General features: G+C 34.1%; 3 protein-coding genes across 6 annotated transcripts; all 3 read right to left on the bottom strand.

The window, feature by feature from the left end:
• Positions 1-27: 27 nt before the first annotated feature.
• On the bottom strand, positions 28-4,816 carry LOC127260962 (zeta-carotene desaturase, chloroplastic/chromoplastic-like). Its single transcript, XM_051289047.1, has 14 exons — positions 4,512-4,816; positions 4,109-4,233; positions 3,704-3,838; positions 3,027-3,099; positions 2,824-2,897; positions 2,137-2,241; positions 1,733-1,977; positions 1,548-1,635; positions 1,341-1,383; positions 1,096-1,252; positions 890-1,018; positions 742-814; positions 477-641; positions 28-376 (listed from the first exon to the last, which is right to left on the bottom strand). The coding sequence occupies exons 1-14, from the start codon at positions 4,672-4,674 to the stop codon at positions 218-220; spliced, it is 1,734 nt and encodes a 577-aa protein (XP_051145004.1). The 5' UTR covers positions 4,675-4,816; the 3' UTR covers positions 28-217.
• Positions 4,817-5,873: 1,057 nt separating this feature from the next.
• LOC127260824 (phototropin-2) lies at positions 5,874-16,281 on the bottom strand. Of its 4 annotated transcripts, none has more exons than XM_051288783.1 (25): positions 16,123-16,281; positions 15,616-15,699; positions 14,968-15,538; positions 14,589-14,771; positions 14,296-14,387; positions 13,937-14,219; positions 13,131-13,341; positions 12,837-12,907; positions 12,417-12,523; positions 12,256-12,305; positions 12,055-12,159; positions 11,779-11,838; positions 11,471-11,560; positions 10,839-10,915; positions 10,017-10,101; positions 9,109-9,189; positions 8,516-8,619; positions 8,189-8,238; positions 7,825-7,931; positions 7,471-7,590; positions 7,184-7,235; positions 6,862-6,974; positions 6,530-6,670; positions 6,348-6,457; positions 5,874-6,244 (listed from the first exon to the last, which is right to left on the bottom strand). In XM_051288783.1, exons 3-24 carry the CDS (start codon positions 15,489-15,491, stop codon positions 6,350-6,352), a joined length of 2,814 nt encoding a protein of 937 aa, XP_051144740.1. In that variant the 5' UTR covers positions 15,492-15,538; positions 15,616-15,699; positions 16,123-16,281; the 3' UTR covers positions 5,874-6,244; positions 6,348-6,349. The 4 variants fall into 4 exon arrangements, with proteins under 4 accessions (XP_051144740.1, XP_051144741.1, XP_051144739.1 ...); XM_051288784.1 differs by having other exon boundaries at positions 15,644-15,699; XM_051288782.1 differs by having other exon boundaries at positions 14,968-15,699.
• Positions 15,575-22,798, bottom strand: LOC127260454 (uncharacterized). The gene is made up of 2 exons (XM_051288186.1): positions 21,892-22,798; positions 15,575-15,699 (listed from the first exon to the last, which is right to left on the bottom strand). Exons 1-2 carry the CDS (start codon positions 22,796-22,798, stop codon positions 15,575-15,577), a joined length of 1,032 nt encoding a protein of 343 aa, XP_051144143.1.
• Positions 22,799-22,990: the final 192 nt, after the last annotated feature.

Genomic DNA, 22,990 nt, shown 5'->3' with positions numbered 1-22,990 from the left:
AAATTTATTTTATAGAAACAGCGAAAATTCCAGAAAATGCTTCGTAGAAGCACACATCTTCTTAACAAGAACATATAGATAGAAAGAAGATCAATATATCCGGAAATTTCCAGAAATAAATGGCTACACATTTGAATTACATCTTCTCCAATCTTTACATATAGTTTCTGAGTTCACATCAAAGCAGTAATCTATCCACAACCTGAATTTCCTCGAATCAAACAAGGCTCAACTCATCCACACTACCTGCTTCTTGAAGTTCCACGGCGGCGGCGATCTTCTGTCGCAACGTGACGAGCGCTTCTCCAGCGTCGCATATGTAGGCAGACGCCTGTCGTCCGGACAGAGTCGCCCCTTCCATGCTGTCTATGTAATCCTGTAATATTCGAACAATCGTAACCAAAAAAATCGGAAGTAGCATTCCGGCTAATGTCTCAAATACCATGAACTAAATTATCGATGAAAGACACTGCAACCTGTTTAGTGTACGAGCCCGCGAGGAAGAAGTTCACCACCGGCGTCCTCTGATTAGGTCGGAAAGCATCTTTTCCGGGTTCTTCCCGATACAAAGACTGCGCAAGTTTAACCACCGACGACCAAATGACTTCCAGCCCCCCGGAAGATGGAAAGAGTTCAGTCACCTGAAACAGATATTTAATTATCGGAACAGATGAAATTCGAACATCTTTGTGGTTCAGCGATTCTTTATACCGTCAATTCAGAACATAATCTTACGCCTACCTGCTCCGAAACTCTCCTTATAATTTCGTCATTTGTTAGAGGCATGTAAGGGTCCCCGGGCGTAAGTACACATCTGTTAAATGACAATGTTCATTAGTTCATCCTCTTTCAAATTTATGGGCGTTAATAGAAGCAATAATTTTCTTACTGGAGTAATGAGCCTTGACCCTCAAGGTAATAGTCCTCCGGGGAAGCGAGTGCGAGATCGGCAAAGCAAGAAAAATCTGCGTCCGGAGTGTAGAGGAGATTATCGAGACCCACGGCTTTCATCGATTTCCTGATCATCTCAGAGTTGATTCGTTTGGGGACGACAAAGGACGAATATCCTATCAGATTACAACAGTTACTGCTTACCGCGCGAGCTCCAAGTCTCTCAATTCGGTAACCCAGCCGTTGTATCGCAGCTGCACAGTAACGACGGGGACTCCGACCAGTTTATAGATATCGTCGAAGAACTGAAATTCCCTCCAGCTCTTCGGAAGCAATCTTTTAATTCCGGGAACATCGCAAGCTGCAATCATGTCAAGAATTCTCAAACATTTAGTTAATACCAGCGGACAAGAAACCGGAAATTAATCAGGCAAGGCTAAATTACAAACCTGCGACGTAAGCGTCAGCTTTTACAGTTTCCTTCTCAGTAGCCTGGAAAAAATAGATGCCGTTTCGTTAGACCACGTTTCCGGTCAAATACTAACAAGATAATCGAGTAAATAATGAAAAATTCTCCCATGCACTATGATCGGGGGTAATAAAACGAAACTTCGAACATATGTAATTTTGAGATTATTAGAAAAAGATGACTACACCTTTGATATAGCTAGCCCAGTGACATATACACTTCCATCAGAGGATTTATCGTAAAGAACTTCCCTGCATCCCCATCTCATATGGAACCTGCACTAACAAAGAGGACGAAAAAGTTCGATCTTTTGGAAAGACAGCTGAGAACCGAGAAAAGATTCAGATTACATTGACTGTAAAATTTTCTCACCTGCCTCCCTTCTCAATGATATACCGTTTGATTGGACCGCTCAAATAAACATCCGGAGAACCTTTAAGCATGCGGAGCAAAGAAGCCTCGGTTTTGGTGGCAAAAAGGGAGAATATAGTAAGCATACAACGAGCACTTATATTGTCGCAGTCAATGAACCCCAGGGCATAGGCAACGGGATCCCACATCCTTTGGATGCTCATGCGCGTCCCTCCTTTGGACAGGAACCAATCCGAGAAGCTTATCTGTTGTACATGTAGAAGCATAGATACAAATTCTTGTATGAATTTTAACCACGACAAAGTTTTGCGTTGGATTCTTGTGCCTTCGGCACAGGTTTTATACTTGGACTTGAGCTTTTAATGGAAATTATAGGAAATATATAATGAGAGGAGAATACAAACATCGTCCAGATTTCTTATGTCAATCATTGCTCCATCTGGATCAACGAGAGCCTTTACAACTGGACTAAGGGCAAGCGCAAGAGCGTTTCTTGTTTTGTCAAAAGTCTGGAAACAAGAGCCGGAGCAAGATTAAGAATCTAGAGAATGAAAAAATATTTGTACTACTTCAATTTATATGATCGTAGATAAGAGAGGATAGATCGTTCTATAATACACACAATGAAATGTTCAGCATACAATACAAAATAGTTAAGACAATCATAAGTTAAGGTAACGAATCAAAGAATTAGCATTTTGGATATTTCGGCAGTGAAACTTGAAAACCCAACTGGTGATGGAATGACAACATGAACTTATATGTTTAGACTTCAATCTATTTAATTTAAAAGCAGTAGCTTATTAGATCAGTGCATCTCCTCAACAAGCATTGATAAGAAGAATATAGAATCCTAAATGAGAAATTTTATGCATGGAAGGGATAAATAAGAAAGTGAAACGACAAACAAACAGGTCGAAATAAGTTCTTAAATACAAATCTGAAGGCCTTGAAAGAAATACAAAAAACCAAAACAACTCATGTTCTGCATAATATGGACTAAATTGGAAAAGAAGATAACTTCTTCAACCAAAATTTGGTAAGAAGAATAATTCGAAAGCTAATAAAATATACACATGGTAGACATTTACCGTGAGTTGGTTTGTCGTCAAGAATGCAAGAATTCCATGAATCGGTGCTCCAATTGGAAACCGAAAATCAAGTTCTGCAATTAAAAGTGTAGTTTATTTAGAAATGCAAAGGCAATATCATGAAGTTCATTTGAATTGCGCACCGGCAGATCATACTCTACGTGAAATAGGCATATTACTTTCATATTATGCAGTGATCATACCACCAATTTCACCCCCTTTGTTAACAAAAGTGTGAGTATGATCCTTCACAAGCAGATTTTTATCAGCACCTACCTACGCCAAAAAAAAAAGGAATCAGAGACCTTTTTATAGTCAACACCAAACTGAGCTCATTCGTTAATCAGAAAATGAAAAGCTATAGATGCAACTAAGGAGCTCCCCAATTTTCTCATATACGACTGCAATGAACACTCTTTCCACATAAATACATACACAAGTTTCGATAAATAATACATTGTCATATGCAACATTTTTGCAACAATAGAGAAACTCATGTAAGCAAGGGAAACGTTAGCAACAGGAAATATATCCGGATGTCGATAATTGTTCTTGGAGAAAAGAAAAAACTTAAACCTCTGCTTATTTAGGCCAAGATGACATATAGTGCAGTTTAGTTAGAAAGAGGCTATCAGACGATAGTCTACTAGTCATTTATCCACGTGATGCATAGAGCAAGAACTAAGACTGATTCTTGAAATGATAATAAATATATCATTATAGTATAGATAGCATTACCCAACTTAACCTCTAAGTTCAAACTAAATTTGCATCACCAACTATATTATCAACAAGATAATTGCGACTAATGACTTAAACTAATACCTTCAAAATGAATATTTGCACTTTCACCAAAGAGTGGATATAAAATGATCTTAACCTTTTTCATCAATCGAAAGAGATTATTGTAGCAACCAAAGAAAACATGAAGCCCCATTTCAATGTGGTTTCCCTTTCTGTCCACAAAAGATCCCACTTTTCCACCTACGAAAGGCCTTGATTCATAAATATCAACCTGCAAATATCAAACAGTTTCACATCATACATCAAAGTGGTTATAACATGATTAAAAATTCGAATATATCATAATCATCACAGATGCAGAGAAGCTTTGGTGCTCAATGAGTGTGTTCTTCAAGAGCATTGGATAGTCATATTTCACAACACACAAATCACAATGATACATTCCAAAATCACAGTGAAGACTAAAGCTTATATAGAATGTATTGAGCCTTTCTGATTGGGGATTGGGATTTAGAAGGGGGTGTATATACAAAATCAAAACCTCATGGCCTTGATCTAAAAGCTCGACTGCAGTAGACATTCCAGCTAGCCCTGCTCCAATAATAGCCACTTTTAGCTTCGGCCCTCGATAACGCTCCGGCTCGGGAGGAAATAAACCTTTTGGAGCTGCAAGGCAAAACAAATCACTCCAAGGACCATAGATAATAATTACAAATCACATATGAGGCGCCCGTGCCTGATCGAGAGTCATTTTAAGTTTATCGTTATTAAGAATGACATGTTTTCAGAACTACAAACTTTTATTCAATTTGCTATTGTAATAATCCCCTCTGCAGAATCAGCCTTCTAACCATTACCGACATTAAAAACTGAAGCTCAAATTGCTGTAACGCAAATCAAGGATGAAATGCACATAAGTGAGCAGGAATTCGAGGAATTTTTACCGTTGGTGCTCATGTCGGAAACATTTGAGTCCAAATCAGAGCGAACAGAGAGCTGCTGAAGCCGCCTCAACTGCTTCGGCAAGAGCCCAATTTTCCATGAATCCCGGTTTCCATAGATAGGAAAACAAAGAGAAGCAGAAACAGCAGCAGCAGCAGCAGCCATCTATTCTTCTCCAGGCAGGCGTTTGCAATTCAAGCAGAAGAATCGATGTGGTGGTGAGCAGTGAAGAAGATAAACCGATAAAGGGCGGGGCAGTAGTAGAGGACGCCACGCAATTCTGTCGGGCGTCACAGCTCGCGACTAAAAATCATTTTAGTTTTATATAAGTTCGATGGGTACTCTACTACTCTTACAAAAACAATCATACTTACAAAGTAACAAAATATATATATATATATTTATTTATTTATTTATATTAAAATTCGCCCTCAATATTTTTTTTTAAAGAAGAATTAGCTAAAAATATATATTCTTATTATTTCGTGTTAAACATATTTTTAAGTGAATATAAAATACTATTTTTATTAATGGTGGTGTAAAAGAATATGTGTATATATATATATATATATATGATGCTATCTTTTTAAAGAAATCAACATAAATAGCAACAAAAGTTTAAAAACTACATAGGTAATCAGAGGCAAATTGTGTTGGTTTTTTTATATATATAAAAAAAACAAAAAATTGGAACAGCATTAATGTTTTATACTAAAAAAAATCAATACAATTATACATGCTCTTTATGAAAATTATTATATAGTATAGTAAAAAAAAATGAAAAAGATATCGATGGTAAAACCATGGGTTCAAACTCCAATTATACATGCTCTTTATGAAAATTATTATATAGTATAGTAAAAAATGATGAAAAAGATATCGACGGTAAAGCCATGGGTTCAAACTCCAACGCTTTATTCTACATGTCATACATAGTTCACCTAGTGGACTTGTTTGTCGAACTTAATTTGCAGGATATTAAATTCATTTGACATTATAATGATGCATCTTAAATATTATATTGTAAAACTATATCTTAGTTATATAAAGGCATGTATTCTCATCCTAATATGCTACAATAAAGCCAAGCCATACGGCCAAACAGTTCAAATCTTGCAATAAAATGTGTTCAAATTTGTATCTTCTTTACATTTTTTTTTTGTTTGTTATTCGATCATCAACCCTAATTCGTTACAATAGAAAACGATATGGACAACGTATTATAAAGATGCTTCATTGAAAGAGATGGATTGTGTTTCTTGTAAGTTATGATTTTTGTTATTTTAAAGTAAAACAATGATTAAATGTTTTCGAGGATAGTAAAACTACATTAGTGAAACTACCCTTAACATAACAATGTTGGCTTGGCAAGCAAATAGTTTGTATGCTTATTGAACAGATATTTATATTACAAGCTTAAATACATAATTATAAAACACCAAAGTGTTTCACTTCGTAGTAGCAGGCAGTATCGAATCAATCGATGCGTATAGCTAAAGAGTGCTGCTATGTGTACATACATACATACAAACATAATTACATGGCCGTCGTCAACATAACATAATCGACACAGTACCTCGACTCCTTTCGTATTCAAGACAACAAAAATGCTGACTAAGGACATATACATACATATATATGCACGAGGGCCGGGTTTAGAGAGAAACCTGATGACGGATTATGAGCAACTTGTGTGTACCAATTGCTAATTCGAATGTAATGACGACAAATAGCCCTGTGGTCCATAGACGATGGATCAGATTGCAGCGACAGTCTAGTTGAGAAGGAAAGAATCGAACATTATATCATATGAGATGATAGTATATATAACACGGTACCTCTAAAATAATTCCATTGGTTGAGCGAGAACATCTTCTGTCCAGCCGGCGTCTCCTGCGACTGATTCTTTTCCGATTAGCTGAAGAGGTGCATCCAATGGCGGAGGGCTCTGCATGCACAAGTTAGGAATGATGGGTGCTTTTCTTAGATGTCAAAACCATTTTGGAAAATAAGCGAATACCATGCAGCGAATGAGGGGCCAATTGATTTCTCGGAAGAACGGGTGATGCTTGATCTCATTTGCTCCACCATTCGAACCTAAGCGGCTGGCTGGATCTCGATTTAACAGAGCATGGATTAGCTGTCTTGCTGGCAGTGTTACCTGAATGTGTTACTATATTAGAACTTCTGCTCGGCTTCAGATAAACTGAAAATCTATGCACAAATTATATCGAATAACATGGTTGGAACATTTTGTTCTCTTCTTGAAAAATGTAGGGAGAGAAAGGAAACTTTACAAAGCTCAAGTGGAACCTATGCAAATATTATTCTCATCATGATTTGCTATCTTACCGGGATGCTACTCGGGAAGGTGAGGTCTTTATGCAAGATATTGGCAAAGGTTTTTTGCCGGTTCTTTCCTCTGAAAGGACTGCGTCCATAAAGCATCTCATAGAGCAGGATACCTGAAATTAGAAGTCACACAGTTCGGGAATCAGAAACATTGGTTATTTGTTGAAATAGAAAGTATAGAATATCCAAGAAAGCAGAACTACATGCTAGCAACTGACATAGTATTCATTCACCGGCAATTCACTAAAGGGCTTAAATATGGAGCCATTTTATGTTACATTTCTAACTCAATTAAGTATACAGTTTCGGAACGTAAACTTACCAAGTGCCCACCAGTCAATAGCACTGCTATGACCTTCACCAGTGATAATTTCCTGAGATCAAGTCATCGTTGGAATGAGTTTGCATATGGTAAACAAGACATAGAAGATACAACTTCAGGTTATGTTAGCCTCCAATTTTAACAAGTGCATATAAGAATGTGAATTATAGCATCCATCAAAATCATGCTTTGGAATTAATAGCAGCCTGGTCGGTGAGAGTTACCTGCGCAATGCTCTACTTATGAAACTGAGATAAGGAATCTTACAAAAGTCAGTATCAGCATACCGGGGCAATATATTCTTCAGTTCCAACGAACGAATTTGATTGAGTATTTGGTTCTGCCAAGAAAATTGGAGGCGGCTGGCTCCTGGACCGTCTGCTTTTAGGTGGGGGATGCTTTATAACCTGGAAGAATGTTGTCATTAGCTTTAAGTTCTTGAAGTTAGATTGTCTTATCTCACTATCATATTAACAAACACAATTCAAGTGTACTGAAACAATGTCTTTCTACCCATAGGACATTTTGATTTCATACCATGGGAAGAATTCATTGTAACCATCTAAAAGAAGCTATTAACATTAATGGTTTAGAATATTGAGTTTGGCGGAATGATTAAAATGTAGGTGAGTATCACATACTTGAGGTTTGCAAGCTGTCTTAAATGAGAGATCGAAATCTGTTAACACAATATGCCCATCCTTCTGAAGTAAAATATTTTCAGGCTTCAAGTCACGATAAATTATTCCTGTAAGGAAAGAACACTAAATAAAATAGAAGTTGACAACATTATATTTAACCAGAAACGGTACTCAAAAGCACATTCAGTTCTTTATATGTAAGCTGGCTACAATGATATATATATCTTAAATCAGTTGCAAGATAATCTAAAGCAGACATTTGGTATATTTGGAATCGAATATGACCTAGGAAGGTATGTCAATTAGACTTCGGCAGATAGAACGATAATTACATAGTTGTAATGTTATATACTACATGAAATACCTAAACAATGAAGATATTCCAAGCCAATGACAACCTCTGCTGCATAAAACCTGGAAATTAATGATAAAGCATTCATATGAAGATCATTAGCATGAAATCACACAAAACTAACATGGTACAGCATATAATATGAAGCAATTATATTTCCAAACAATAAAAAATATTTGTATTCACTTTTCCTCCTAGTGCAATTGATTTTTTAGAATGTGTTCATTCCATTATATACCATTTTGAAATGGATTTAGTGCATCGATTTACATTGCCATTGAAAATATCAAGCAGGTTATATTTTATCTATAGGCCTTATAAATTAGGTCAAGTCATTACCTGGCCGAGTCCTCTTTAAACATTTTCAAGGGCTGTTTGTCAAGCAATGCAAATAACTCTCCCCCGGGACAAAAATCTGTTATTAAGCAAACATGTGTGGGTGTCTGGAAACAAAATGAATGTTGTGTCAGAAGACCAAGAACATTAGGAGATCTAAAAGAAATGTAAATGAGCAGCAAGGATAGCTAGAAGGCATAGTTCATATTTCTAGATTATAAGCAGCAGCCACCTATGCGTAAATGGATAATTTAATCAATCATTGATCATGTTATCTTTTTTTTTTTTCTTTAACATTAAGTTGTATCAAATTTCCTTCTACATTGTACAATGAAGCCATACATGTCTTCCTCACATCTGCATTTATATCATGGATATATGGATATATGAATTACTATGTATATCAAACAAAGCATTACTGGGAGAATGGTATTATCCATTCCATATCAAGAATGGATGCATCCTCCTATGTTATTCATAGAATACTGAAAAATTCCAACAGTTTCTCATTTTGGAGTGTATAAACTGTCTTATATGTCGTATCCAAGCACCAATATTATCAATGACTAGTAGATTAAGATGATAAAAATGAGAACCTGAAAAGATGTGTACAGCGTTGGAAGAAAAGGGTGATCCAGGAGTGAAATAATTTCTCTTTCAACACAAGCTCGATGGACCTGCATAGTTTTTAGTTTCAATTCTCCACTTCAAACAAACCAAAAAAAAAGATCATAATATGTTGAAAATGAAACACAGAATCTTTCTTGTACTAGGCAAATAAATTGTTTTTCTTTCTTTCTAATCCAACACAAGGCACAGCTCTGCACATTAAGAATATCATTGTCCTCCTTCCGATCAGTGTCTGAATTGTTTAAGAATCCTACTTCTTTGATAATGCTCAAGATTTGCTACTGTATGAACTCTGAAAGAAGAGAACCTTTTTATGCAAGGAAAATTAAACATGTCTTGAGTTGATGAAGGAAAGTGGAGCAGTTCCCAAACAATATATCCAAATATACTAAAAAAGTGGTTACAATTATAACTAACCCTAATATTTAAAATCCACCGAAAAGAAGAGCATCTCTCATGTTGATTCACTTATCTTCTTTACTCACAAAAAAAAGGGTTCCTTTCCTAGTCATCATGACACACTAAGCTCCTTTGTTTCCATTGCCATTACTATGAACAAATTGAAATCCTAAATCATTGCTTCTGATCTTGTGACGTCCGATATACATAAAAATAACATCATATGTAGATCACTAGGGACACAACAACACAATATGGTGGAAACTGTTGGGTTAGATGGTCATTGCAAAATTACTTTTAGATAGTGTCTTTGTAGGGATAGTCACTCGGTAAATTTTGAGATTCAAGCAAAATGTCGCGTATGTTCTCTTAAAAGGAAATGTAGTCACAGTCAAACACATGAATGAAACAGAGCACATGAGCAGTCTACTCAAGAAAATTCTATTGACAAGAAAAGAAACTATAGCTAATAAACCTTGTTACGATTCAGCATCATGGATTTATCCATTGCCTTCATTGCAAACAACTGACCGCTGCCTTTTAGTTCCACCAAATGAACACTGCACAAAATGATTATGTTAGCATGCATCAAGTATAATTTTAAAATGTTGTATAAGGCTAGAAGATAAATTCTACCACACATGGATAGTATAGTGCACAAGAAAGATTATGTCATTGTTATAAATTAATTGAAATGTATATTGTGAATATCATTGATTTTTTAAGTAACTTCCTATTTATTTCTTTTTTCTTTTTTTGGAAAGAAAGGATTTTTTAGATTAAAACATAGGAGGATTACAATTGAAGGAACCAAACAGAGAGATAGATATAGGTGCTTAATCTATGCTCTAATAGATTTGGAAATCTGAATAGCAGGACTGAACTGGAAATTACAGCGAAACAGCAAGAGCCACATTTCCTCTTGCATTTGATAGCTTCAGCTGAGGATGAGGCATAGGATGGAGCAAATTAACCCCATAAAGGGCTTTTTTTTTTAATTGAAAGTTCAGGATACATACTTACCTACTTATTTGAAGAGGCATTTTCATATTATACACTATATTAGTTATCACAGGAAGTGAGTTAATGCAACAGTCTTGTGATCCATAAAAGACAGGATGTAGATACAAACAACAGAAAGTGATTACAGACACTAGTCCTGATACCAATAAATATGATTTATAATGTTGATATCAAGTAACAAGCATGAATGGAGCATGGAGCGCATGGCGAAAAGGCTTGGAGAATGAGATGTCTATGAGGATTCTAGTATAAAAATCAAGACATTTTAGTTTACCTTCCAGTATCTCCACATCCCAATGGTCGTATGGGTTTGAAGTGATTCAAGCCGATCTTTTCACCAGTTTCAGTTATCTACAAAGGTTAGGAAGAAATTTTTCAAAATCGTGCCAATAGACAACAACAAAAACTTTAAGAACACCTTTTTATACTAAAAAAGTTGACAAAAACCCTAGTCCAGGTTAGTCTAAAAGTTGCTTAAAATGCAAGAGTTCGGATGGTGATTACTGTTGGTTCTGTTAATTTTGTCAATGAAATTTTTTTAGTTGGTGGAAAAGATGTTTGTACAGTTTTCCATAGGGTTGTTCATTATTCTCTAAATACAAACCTGATTCTACAGGAATGTCGTAGAAAAATAATAGCAACATAAATAATAATAATAAGTTATTTTTTAACACTTCACTCACTTGAGAGGCGAGAGGATTGAACTTATGGCAAAGGAGCACATCCCTAGTTTAAAATATATTAATTAAAGAAAGTGGCTTTTGTCTAAATTTGAGTTTCAGAAGTTTCCCCATATTTAAAGATTAGAGCTATGTATTCTCTAACTTGATGAAACAGTCTAAGATTATGAAAATATGTAGTAGAGGCTTAAACAAATTCATAGTTTCAAGCTTGTAAAAGTTGCACCTTTCTTATTGCTGCCCATGTAGCGCTATCCCTTTTATGAGGTTTCGGGAATACAGGTTGAGAATGCATAGACCACAGGTCCTCTGGCCTCTGAAAATAACACAGGAAAATTTGCATTAGAATAATAACAGCGGTGCCCATGCTTTCAAATTTTAGTAACTAAGTATCAGAAATCAACCATGAAATGCCATTCTACTTGCAATGCTAAGCTTTATTTCCTATATTCTAATCAGACGTAAACCTGTTCAGCACTATAATTTAACAAACTATATACAAATGTTTGTGATAGAGAGAAAGGAATACCTTACCAAGTTGGCATCAGGAAGTTCTCGAACAGCTTCATCGACATTTTCTGCTGTAGCTTTGACCTGGGAAAGAAATGTTTAGCTGATGTGCCATTTCATCGACATAAAGGAATGATAGATTTCCTAATGGTCACTGATGATGTACTGATTGTTGATTTTTTAGTGATGTAATAAAAAAAGATCACTGAAACACAAAATTTTTTTGATCCAAAGTATTTAGTAATAAAAATCTGAGCCTTATGAAACAATAAAGATTAAGGGTAGAAGCAAAATGCGCACCAACACAGCACTCTGTTGTTCTGTTCTTTCTGAGAGACGGTTCCTCAACGGTTCCATATGATCACTTCCATCAAGCTGGACGCCTATGAAATATTGGAGTTCACCCTAAAATGAGAACAAGGATGAAAGAATTAGATTGTATCATCCATGATATAATATCCTAATTATGAATCACAATAGAGTTTGATGTCAAAATATTACCGTCTGATCACGCATAGGTTGCAAGTGAAATAAATTCCAAAATTTCTTCCCTGGAATTCAGAAAAGCAAACAACATATTATAATTCCCAGTTAAAGTTTTCACTAACAAATATCAGATGTCCTCATGACTTGTAATTATGGATATCAAAGCCACAACTTACCACTTTTTGTATAATTAATCAACTGAACAGTAATTTCCTTTTGGTTCCTGATAGCATCCCTTATCTTTCCAACAGTTGCTTGATCAGTTTCTGGTCCCTGAAGAAACCTGTGAATGTTTGAATAGCATTACACATCACTGCTATCTCCCATATAATATAATATTTAGAATTTGGAAGTATTGAAGATATCCTCTTAATAAATGGAAATGCTCCACCACATGTAAAGTGAAATCAATTAGCCTGCTTCCAGCTTCTGAAGGAAGAAAATACACGAAGGCATAATATTTGGTGCATCTATTATAACATCTCAATCATACTAATTAAGCCCACATTTGAAGAGAAGAAGTTTTTTATTATGTTCATCTCATATGAAAAGCAGAATGACTTTTGAACACCAATAACAAAAAGTAAATTACACACCTGCAATTCCGTCCCAAAATTTCTTCACGGGTGTACTCGGTAAGCTCAAGAAAGCTATCAGATGCAAATATCTGCAAGTGAAGAGCTGAATTCTTACAGTCTGATACAAGATATCTTCACAACAGTAATAATCAAAACTAACAGAGAAGAACTTGAATGTAATTTTCAGTGTAATCACCCATGAACAAGGGCATAATGCTATTTAACTACTTTGAGAAACATTTTCTAATGGCTAAAATCAACTGAATTCCCAAAAGAAGATTCAAAGGGCTCATAACATAGGATTGCTCTCACAATAGGATTATCAGGAAGTCTGGGATCGGTTATCACAAAATTCTTTTCAATGCGTTCTAATGTTGTAGCCAAGTCAATCCCTTGGCGTATATCCCTTTCTCTATCTGCACGTTCCCAACTGTCTGTCCGTTCTACATCTCTTGTCATTAAGATCTCAGGCTCAATAACTTGCTCATCTTCTTCTGCACTGTGTGTAGACCGCCGCTTGAACCTGCATAACAGCAATAACTTATAACACAACTGAAGATTGTCTATGAATAGTAAAGACTACAATCTAGTATCACATCATACAGATACAGTGTCATTGAACCAGGATTTTTTGTAAATAAAATTTGATTAGACCGTCCAAATAAGACTTCAATTAGTTTCTCAAAACATTGGTTATTTCAATGTGTACAGTATCTTCAATATCAGAAAATTAGAATATAGTGTGGCAAAATAGTACTGCAGGTTGAAGAAAATTTTTACAGATGATGATTCTAGCAAATGTGTTCAACTCCATTGACATATTTACAGAAGTACTCCATCTGAAACTTTCATATACATATAAACCTCATCCAAACTTAAAAGTTCATTGAGAAAATGTATATATAAGATTAAATTCTTAAAGAATAGTGACAAGACTAAGACCAGATGCACAGCCCTCCCCCCAACACAATTGTAATTTCCCTCAGAGTCCTTTTTCTTTTTACTTAAACGTGTGCAGCACATTTTGGGCATAATATCTTGCAGTTTTCAGAAACCAAAAAATAAAAAAAATTAAGTAAATGTAGAATTAAGAAAACAAGGAATAGGAGAAGGCTCACCCCATTAATGAAAGACGGGTAGATTTTCTAGACTTATTGCTTGTGTCTTGACGAGGGACAGGACTAGGTAAGTTACTCTTTGGATCTCTTACAGAGGTCTGTCGTCGAGGTGTACCTTTATATACCATTTCAGATGGTCCAGGGAGCACTTGATCTATGCTTGACTTCTCAAGTTCAGTCCTGGAGCCAATGTCATGGCTCCTAGACCGCATGTGAGACTTTGGATTCTTAAGGGTCTGTATCACCTCTATGATGGATCCTAAAGCTTCTACCTTTTGGCGAGCTGTTTTAAATTGAACAAGTGAGACTTCCATAGGAATTTGGTTATCTACATTAACAAGATATGTATAACTACTCACAATCATATCGAATTAGTGACTTTGGTAATCCATTGGGCCTCAGTGCTTTATCATTCATCCCCTCCGTGTATTTGCTGACTTCAACCTGCATTCTGCCAAGTAATAACATGTTTCAGATGGAGAAACCAACAATCAACTAGTCAAGGGATAGTACATACTTTATTGGTTGTTTTCAAACTATTATACACCAGTTTGGATATAAAGAGTGTAGTATATAAACTTTTCAAGCAGCCTAGGAGTAGTATATGCAAATTCTAAGATTCGCCAGTGCTGATGAACAGAAATGACTTTACCCAATAAATTTTATAGTTCTTCCTTTATCATCTTTGATTGGAGTTACTGTCAGTAGATTCCAGAAAGGAGTGCCATCTTTCTTGTAGTTCAGAAGCCTTCCACAATAGCTTCGTCCTGTTTTTATTGCATCCCTTATTTTGGCTACCTCGTTTTGGTCTGTTTCGGAGCCTTGTAGAAAACGGCTGAACAAAGCAACTGAGAGTTATATTCAGCATCTTTCCAAAATCTAAAAAATCTAAATGAATACAAAATTTTGAAACAAAACTATCATAACAGCGGAACGACTATTCAAAATTTCGATATCAAGGGGAGAACTAAGGCAGTTAATCTTGGTCCTTACATAGTACATGAGATAAAAATATTTATGCACAATCTTACCAATTCTTTCCAATAATCTCATTCGAGGAATAGCCTGTCATTGTGAAAAAGCCACTGCTAGCATAGACAATAGGGCAATCCGGCTTTGTTGCATCAGAAACCACAAATGTCTGCTGAAGTGTTGCCAAAGCTTCCTTTATCTCTTGAGACACCCGCGGAAACTCATTACCAATATTTGATTCCTCTGATGACCTTGTTGATCCAGCTCCATGTCTTTCCATAGAATTCGTTCTTTTATCTACATCTCCTAATGGATTACTCGAGCTTGTACCAACAGCAAGAAAACTACCATCACTTACATCTGTCCTAACCATAAGCCCCCATTCGGCAGTTCTCTGAGCTATTTTAACCTCCACCGGAACTCCCCTTTCTGTGCTCTTTTCAGCTCGTGCTCCCTTTGAATCTCCATCTAAGTCTGCACTTCCATTGTCAGAAGACATTGTCTGCAATCTGCTAGGCTCATTCTCAATCTCAAATGCCATCCACTTATTTCCCGTCAGATCCCCAGAGTGTTCCCCTTGCATTTGAAGTACTCGCTGCTCTTCTCCCTCGTTCTTCGCAACAGCAGGCACTGCAACAGACGATTCAAAACCATCAACCGAAAGCCTCACCCACGCATCGAATCTATTACCAAGTTTCCTTTATCACCATCAAAAAACAACCCCCTAGAAATCACCACTACATAAGCATCCTCCTCTTCATCTGCTCCAATTAGAAAACAACCAAGTGTACCTATACATCAGAGAAGCAATCAGATAACTATATTAAGCAAAACAAAAATCCAACTATTTTAATGGCTACTATTACAACACCCCTAAAGATCTTCTGTGATTGGTTTTGATGAAAATAAATAAATAAATAAACAAACAAATCTTTCTCCACCATCCAGTTTCATTGACTAGAAACATGCCTACCTACCTACCAACACAAATCTCAAAAAACATTCACAAAAAATGTAGCTCGAACCTAACAAACTCAAGTTTTACTAAATCACTATCTAATTCCACTCAAAATCACATAATCCGTATGTCTGCCTCCAACATATCAAAAACTACAACAACTACAGTACAGCCCAATCATCATCAGCAACAGCACACAATTCTCAGTGATCATGAGCAGAAATTAATTAGCAAGATGGAATGATAAAAGCACGACCTGGGAGTGGCGGAGCAGCGAAGTATGCATGCGAGTGCTGCGATGAATGTGCAGAGGGAAAAGATAAGTGGGAGCACAGGGTTCACAGAATAAATAGGGTATTTTGGAGCATACAGTCCAAATATACGTGGCCATCGCAGAGAGGCAGAACAACGCAAGACAAGGGCTTGGGTTTGGTTTGGTTGAGAGTTTTTGTGTATGGGAGGGAGACTGGAAGAGAGTGTTTCCGTACCATGGCCACCACCATTTTCAATTTTCAACCCCACTTGGAGAATGCAGTTGGCGCCAAAGACGAAAATAGCCTTCCCCAGTGGTCATGACTCATGGGATTGGGAATTGCCACGCTTTTGGCGGGTTACCTGTAATAAATTCCACTGCTTTCAATCCCTTCTGCATTATTATGGTTTTTTCCTTTTTTAACAATTTTTTTAAAAAGAATAATTTTATATTGATACTGTTCATCTAATACTTTTAGGGTTTGTTTGTTTGATGGTTTGGATTTTGAATAGAAATTTGAATAGTAAAAAATTTGAATTTGAATAATTGTATGATGTGATATAAATACGTGTTGATGTGATGTTTTAAATATAAAATTAATTTTTAGTATAATATAAAAAATAAAAAATAGGTGTTTGATTTGATATTTTTTGGGAAAAAAATGGGATGAACAAATCCAATCCCCCCAAACAAATAGATAAAATAATTTTTGTACGTGGCATAAATTTTGTGTTAAAAATATAAAATATTTTATTTTAAATTAAATATTTAATTTTTTAATAAAATTTTATTTTTTATAAAGTTTTTTTATTTTTTTTGTATAAATATTTTCTATTTTTTTATTATTATTCTTTTTTTTGAAAAATCACAATTAAAAAATAACACTTGAAAACAAAGCAAATGTTACTCCTTCAAAGTACATTGTTTTATATTTTCGCCTATCTCTTATTCATTTCATGTTTTATAAAAAATAATTTTATATTAATATTAAAATACTATTATTTTTATTTAAATTGTAAATATATCGTTATGTTTGTCATTAAAAATATCAAAAAAATTTACATATTTTTACATATCAATAAAATATTATTATTTTTTAATTTACTACAAACTGCAGAAGTCAAATGAAGGAAGTGTTACTTAACTTTAATAGATATATTTTAAAAATACAATAATATTTAGGAAGGGCGTACTACTTAACTTTAATACATATATTTTATTACTTAACTTTAATACATATATTTTAAAAATACAATAATATTTACGAAATTTCTTATACAATTAAATTAAATTGTATGTAGGAGTATATGTATTTGATTTATGTTGATTCTTTTTTATCGGCTCCATTTTATTTATTTATTTATTTTAATTATATATTTTTATTTTTATTTTGAGGCTGTGGAAGGAGGCAAATGCAGGTTTAGGATAGATGTTTAATCGGGGCCGTTCATTTTGAGGCGTTGGAGATCACATGCTATCCATTGGGGCGTCACATGCTACTGTCCGTTTATTTATTGCAATCATTGGATGATTCCAAATTAGTGTAATCTATCAAATAAATTCACCCTAAAATTAGGTTTTTTTTTTTACAAAATTAATTTTTATTTATTTGGTATTATTTATTTTTTAAAAAAAATATATATCATATTAAATTATTTTTTTTTCATAAAATATCAAATAAAAAATTAAATTTACTTTTTTTTCAAATTTGAAAATTTTCTAAAATTTGTGTCTAAACGAAAATGTTTACCATTATGTATATTTTTTTTTTTATTTTTACCTTAATGTTCCAAATTTACTGCTTTTATTGCCAGCCGTACAAATTGGATAAATCTGTTGACTTGATTGTCCAGTGTAAGGAAAATTTTAGGATACCTAATAATAATAATAAATCCTTGGTAAAAAATGAAACCATTTATGTAAAGATATTTGAATAAATTGATGGTGGGGTCAATTTGGAATAAAAATAAAAATTGTGTGGGCAGCAGAATTGGGGAAGCACTGGAAAATGACAAAGTTGCGGGACTAATTTAACATTTTGAAATCTTGACAAATATATTAATGCTAATTTTTGTTTTTATTTTAATTAGTTGTGTGAATTTAATATTGAGTTGACATATGGAATTGATAAATATAATGTGTCCATTCTTTTTATTTTTATTTTTATTTTTTATTTTTGTCTCGTAAGGGATGGCATGGTGGGGTAGGAATTAGATTTGTGACCATAAGATTATTTTTCCGGTTTACTCAGTACACACTTTCGGATAGCTGCGCCAGGTACCTAAATCGTTAAATAAAAAAGTGTCCATTTTTTTGTAATTTTAATTGTTTTTATATTTTAGTTATTTTATTTTATTTTTTAATTATAGCAACTGCTGTTATGTTTGTGTAAGATTAATATGTTAAAATATTTTTTAATTATTAAAACAAATGCTACTTTAATAAAAGATACTCGTCCTTTTATCAATGTATTTATTTTAATATTTTAGATTATTTATAGTCAATGTATTCATTTATTAATTTAAAGTAAATATTGTCCTCACATATTAATAAATTATTTATACATTAACCTTATATATTAATAAAATATTTTTATATTTCATATAAAATTATAATCCTACTATTTCCTACTAAATTTACACACTACCTATCTATCATATATAATATTTTAATATATCGTATAAAAAATAAATAAATATGTACATGACCGAAAGGAGGAGTATAGTAGAATTGTCTTTATATATATAACTGAAAGAACAATAGAAGATACAACATCCTGTGTGGTCTGAATTATTTATTTATTTATTTATTAAAATTTGGAATATATTATAATTAATAATTATTATTTTCGTGGTTCACATGAACAATAGTATTTTGGCCCATACTTTTTTGACTCTTCTCAAATGATATCCTAAACAAATGACAGTACTGTATTTGTGAATTTTTCAAACATTCAGGGTCATTTTTGTATTTTACTATTTATGGAAATTTTATTGTTAACTATTCAAAATTGTGAAATTATTTTAAATGTTTTGTGTTTATTCGGTTTTTATAGGCTAATAGTAATATTTTATTCTATGTTATATTATGTACATGGGCTTAACTACGTGGGGGCAACCCCCCCTCTCCCACCACCCCCACCCCACACCCCACTCTTTTTTTTTTTTTTTTTTTTTCTATTCTTTAAATTTTTTATAATAATTTATATAATTTTAAAATTATATATAGTAAAAAAATATAAATATTTGGTATATATAATAAAAATTTATATTAAAATTTTTAATATATTAAAATTTATGGTATGCTAATATCAAATTAAATTTTTTTAGTACGATATCATATATAATTTGATACTCCTTCTGTCCCATTAAAAGGTTGTCATTTTTCATTTTCGTTCGTCCCAAAATAAGGTTACCATTTTCTAATTTAGTAATTGTACTACTTACCTAATATAATAAATATCCTTCCAACTTACAATATATTGCACAAATGCTATTACTTTTACTTTTATATTACACCATACTAATAGGGGTATTTTTGTCCTTTTTACTACAATCCAATATAATACTAATATTAAAAAAAAATCGACGTGCAAAAAGTAAATGTCACTCTTTCACCGGGACGGAGTGAGTATTTTATTTTAGTATTCAATATTTAGATATGCAAAAATAATTCAATATATTGATACCAAAATTATTATTTAAAATTTTAATATTTAGGTATGAAATAATATGTATGATACTACATCAAAATTTCGGTATGGTATTAAACTATCAATATACCACCTCCATCCACCGCCAATCTATACGTAGTACAAATTAAGGAAAATCGACAAAAATATTTCTATTGGTGCCTTATAATACTAATATAATGACATTTGTAAAAAAAATTATACAAATATAAATATATTTTTAATGTTAAAAACAACGACGCCAAATAAAAATGAATAAATTGACGATGGACAGAGGTAGTATATATTTATCATTCCGATTTTTCGGTATATCAAATTTTTGGAAAAAAATAAAATTAGTCACCTCCTTATTCGAATTCTAGTTCAGGTTGGTGATTATGTATATAATATAAGTGAATACAGTTTAAAAATAAATTATATATTCATTTAATATAAATTGCATTACTATAATTACACTAATTAAAGTGTATAAGATTATTTTATTAAAATAAAAAGTTATTAATACAATATTTTATAAATTGTTCAAAATATTATGGATTTTTTTTATATATATATTTTTTATATTAAACTTTCAAGTTCTCTACACAAGTAATTTTTTAAATTACTGACATAATTTTATATACTTTTGATAAAAATATATATATATTTTTTCAAATTATTTTTTGTTTTCTCAATTTTTTCTCTCTCTCCCCGTCTCCTATCCTAAACGCGGATGGATCCACATTGTGACATTGTCGGCCTCCTTGATCGAAGCCAAAAAAATCACAAATTTGGTGTTTGATTTTTCAAAATATGCTCGACTGAGCAAGATCATAATTTTGAGATACATGAATAAAATAATTTTGTAAAAATATTTTTTGAAAGTGAAAAAATGGAGCCATTGTGCAATTTCTTGATTGTAATTGAAAAATTATTTGAATACGTGACATAAATATTATAGAGCATTGACGTGCTTGTTAGATTGGGATAAAGTAACATCCAGTTAACTTAAATTTATTTTCAAAATTTTCAAAAACAAAAAATTCAAAAACCTTGTCTAAATAAAAAATATATTTTTTCTTTTAACTAATTTAAAAATATAATATTTTATAAGATAAAAATAATTATATTTTTATAAAAATAACAGTGTAATCATTGCTAGAGATTTTCAGACAATCTAGCACGGTCGCATTCATTCTACATATTTAGAGTTCCACCCTGCAATCACATCCGATCTTGTCAATTAAATAACATACATTACTATTTATTTATTTATTATTATTATTTTTATGACGTTGGAACCAGAATTGAAAATATGCACCGGATATACTCCGGTCGAACCTAGTTACCTGTAAACTATTAATTACATATTATATAGTCTTCCAAAAATCTCAATGACAATTAACATTTATTTAATGATATATATAGCTCAAAAACAAATCTCGTACTAAAAGCATAAATACCTTAGAGTCGCGTTTCTAGCAACAAAAGACACGGTTAGAACATCTCAAGGCGTAAAGACAATTTACACACTTCAACGAGTTAAATGTAACATATGATCGTCAATCCAATTACCTTACTTCTCGAGTATGTCCAGACAAACTCGAGCAATCCATCCATGTCCCAGCGAAAATGCCAACCGATTAGCAAATTCACACTAGTACAACAACAAATGAGCTCCAAACATGTCGAGCAATGAAAACAAGAATGTAATAACAAGACAACAAGTTAACTCGAAAAGAACTAACCAAACCACACTTCATTCTTATCCTCACAAGATATCTATGTTAAATAATCATCTCACCTAAACTTAATTAATAAAAAAATGCATCATTAATTACACATTATTCAGTCTTCCTAACATATGTATAAAACCAATTCTTGCCCGCGGGAGAACACATCCAAAGCATGTAAGTTTAAAAAAAAAAACAGCGAGGACAACCAATGTACAAGAATGTCAATAAAGAATATCATCATATCATCATGGCTCGATCCAAACCGCGCGATCTTATCAATTTCTTACGCGACTAAACCACATTAAACCATTCTCCCGACTCATTATCACTATCAATTAGCTCTCGACCCGAACAAACTCTACTCACTCTTCCACGCATACAAAACCAACGAAAACCCGCCGCCCTCCAACTCCGCGTCATCAAATCTCTGCGACCACGACCACCGCAAAACGCGAGGATCGTTGCAACCTCGCCACAGCTCCTCCGCCGGCTCCCTCGTCCGAAACATAAACACTCCCGACGACAGCGACGACGACGAAGACCCACCAAACAACCAATCATGAACATCCCAAAACACCTCAACTGCAACTCCATCCACCAAAACAACATGATTTCCCCGGAACTTCCACCGGAGCCGCTTCACCTGCACGATCAGCTTCCCGTCGAGGGCGATCGCCAGGCACGGCACGGCGGCGCCGCTGTCGCATTCGATCACAAGGCGGCGCGTGCGATTCACGCCGGAAAACTGCGCCTTGGTGGCGAACACCTTCTTTCCGACGATATGCTCTCTCTTAGAGACGAAAACGGCGGCCGATAACGGCGTTATAACGGACCCCGTTTTAAACGAGGCTTCTTTCCTCATGTCGCCGAGAAGAAGAACCGTTTGGTTGTCGAACAAAACGGCGACGTAAAACCCCTCCGACGGCTCCGGCCCGGATCCGAATCTGGCAGAGGAAACGTCCCAATACACTTGGATTCGGAACGGGTCGGATTCTAGAACCTTCGATCCTTTCTTCTTCCTGGAGAATATCCATGGCTTGATGTCCAATTTACAGAGGGTTTTGAGGCTACAACTATCGATCCCAATGCTAAACCCTTGCCCCAACAAGTTCTTGCTCCAGGTCACACTAATCCAATAAATTTTGCCATGGAATCGACAACGGTAGACGCAGGTGACAAGATTTTGCCCTAATTTAGGTCTGTAATTGTTTGAGGAACGAAAATCGACGACCTGAACACCATTATCCCCGAAGCAAGATGGGAATTCCTTCATGCTCGATTGAATTAATGAAATTAAAAACCTCGTCTTGTGAGGGAATCGAAAAATGGGGTCTCATAGAAAGGGGGGAAATGGAAAGAACTAACCTTAAAAAAGGGTAATCCGAGGAGGAAATTGGGAGCCCATTGGAAAGAATTGCTGCAGAAATTGTGCCCAAGACTCCATTTTTGAATCAGAAAACCTTGG

Source organism: Andrographis paniculata, unplaced genomic scaffold, assembly GCF_009805555.1.
Source record: "Andrographis paniculata isolate CXL003 unplaced genomic scaffold, ASM980555v1 Contig62END, whole genome shotgun sequence".
NCBI classification, from domain to species: domain Eukaryota; kingdom Viridiplantae; phylum Streptophyta; class Magnoliopsida; order Lamiales; family Acanthaceae; genus Andrographis; species Andrographis paniculata.
Note: the sequence above shows the minus strand (reverse complement) of the source record. Positions and strands in the feature narration are given on the sequence as shown.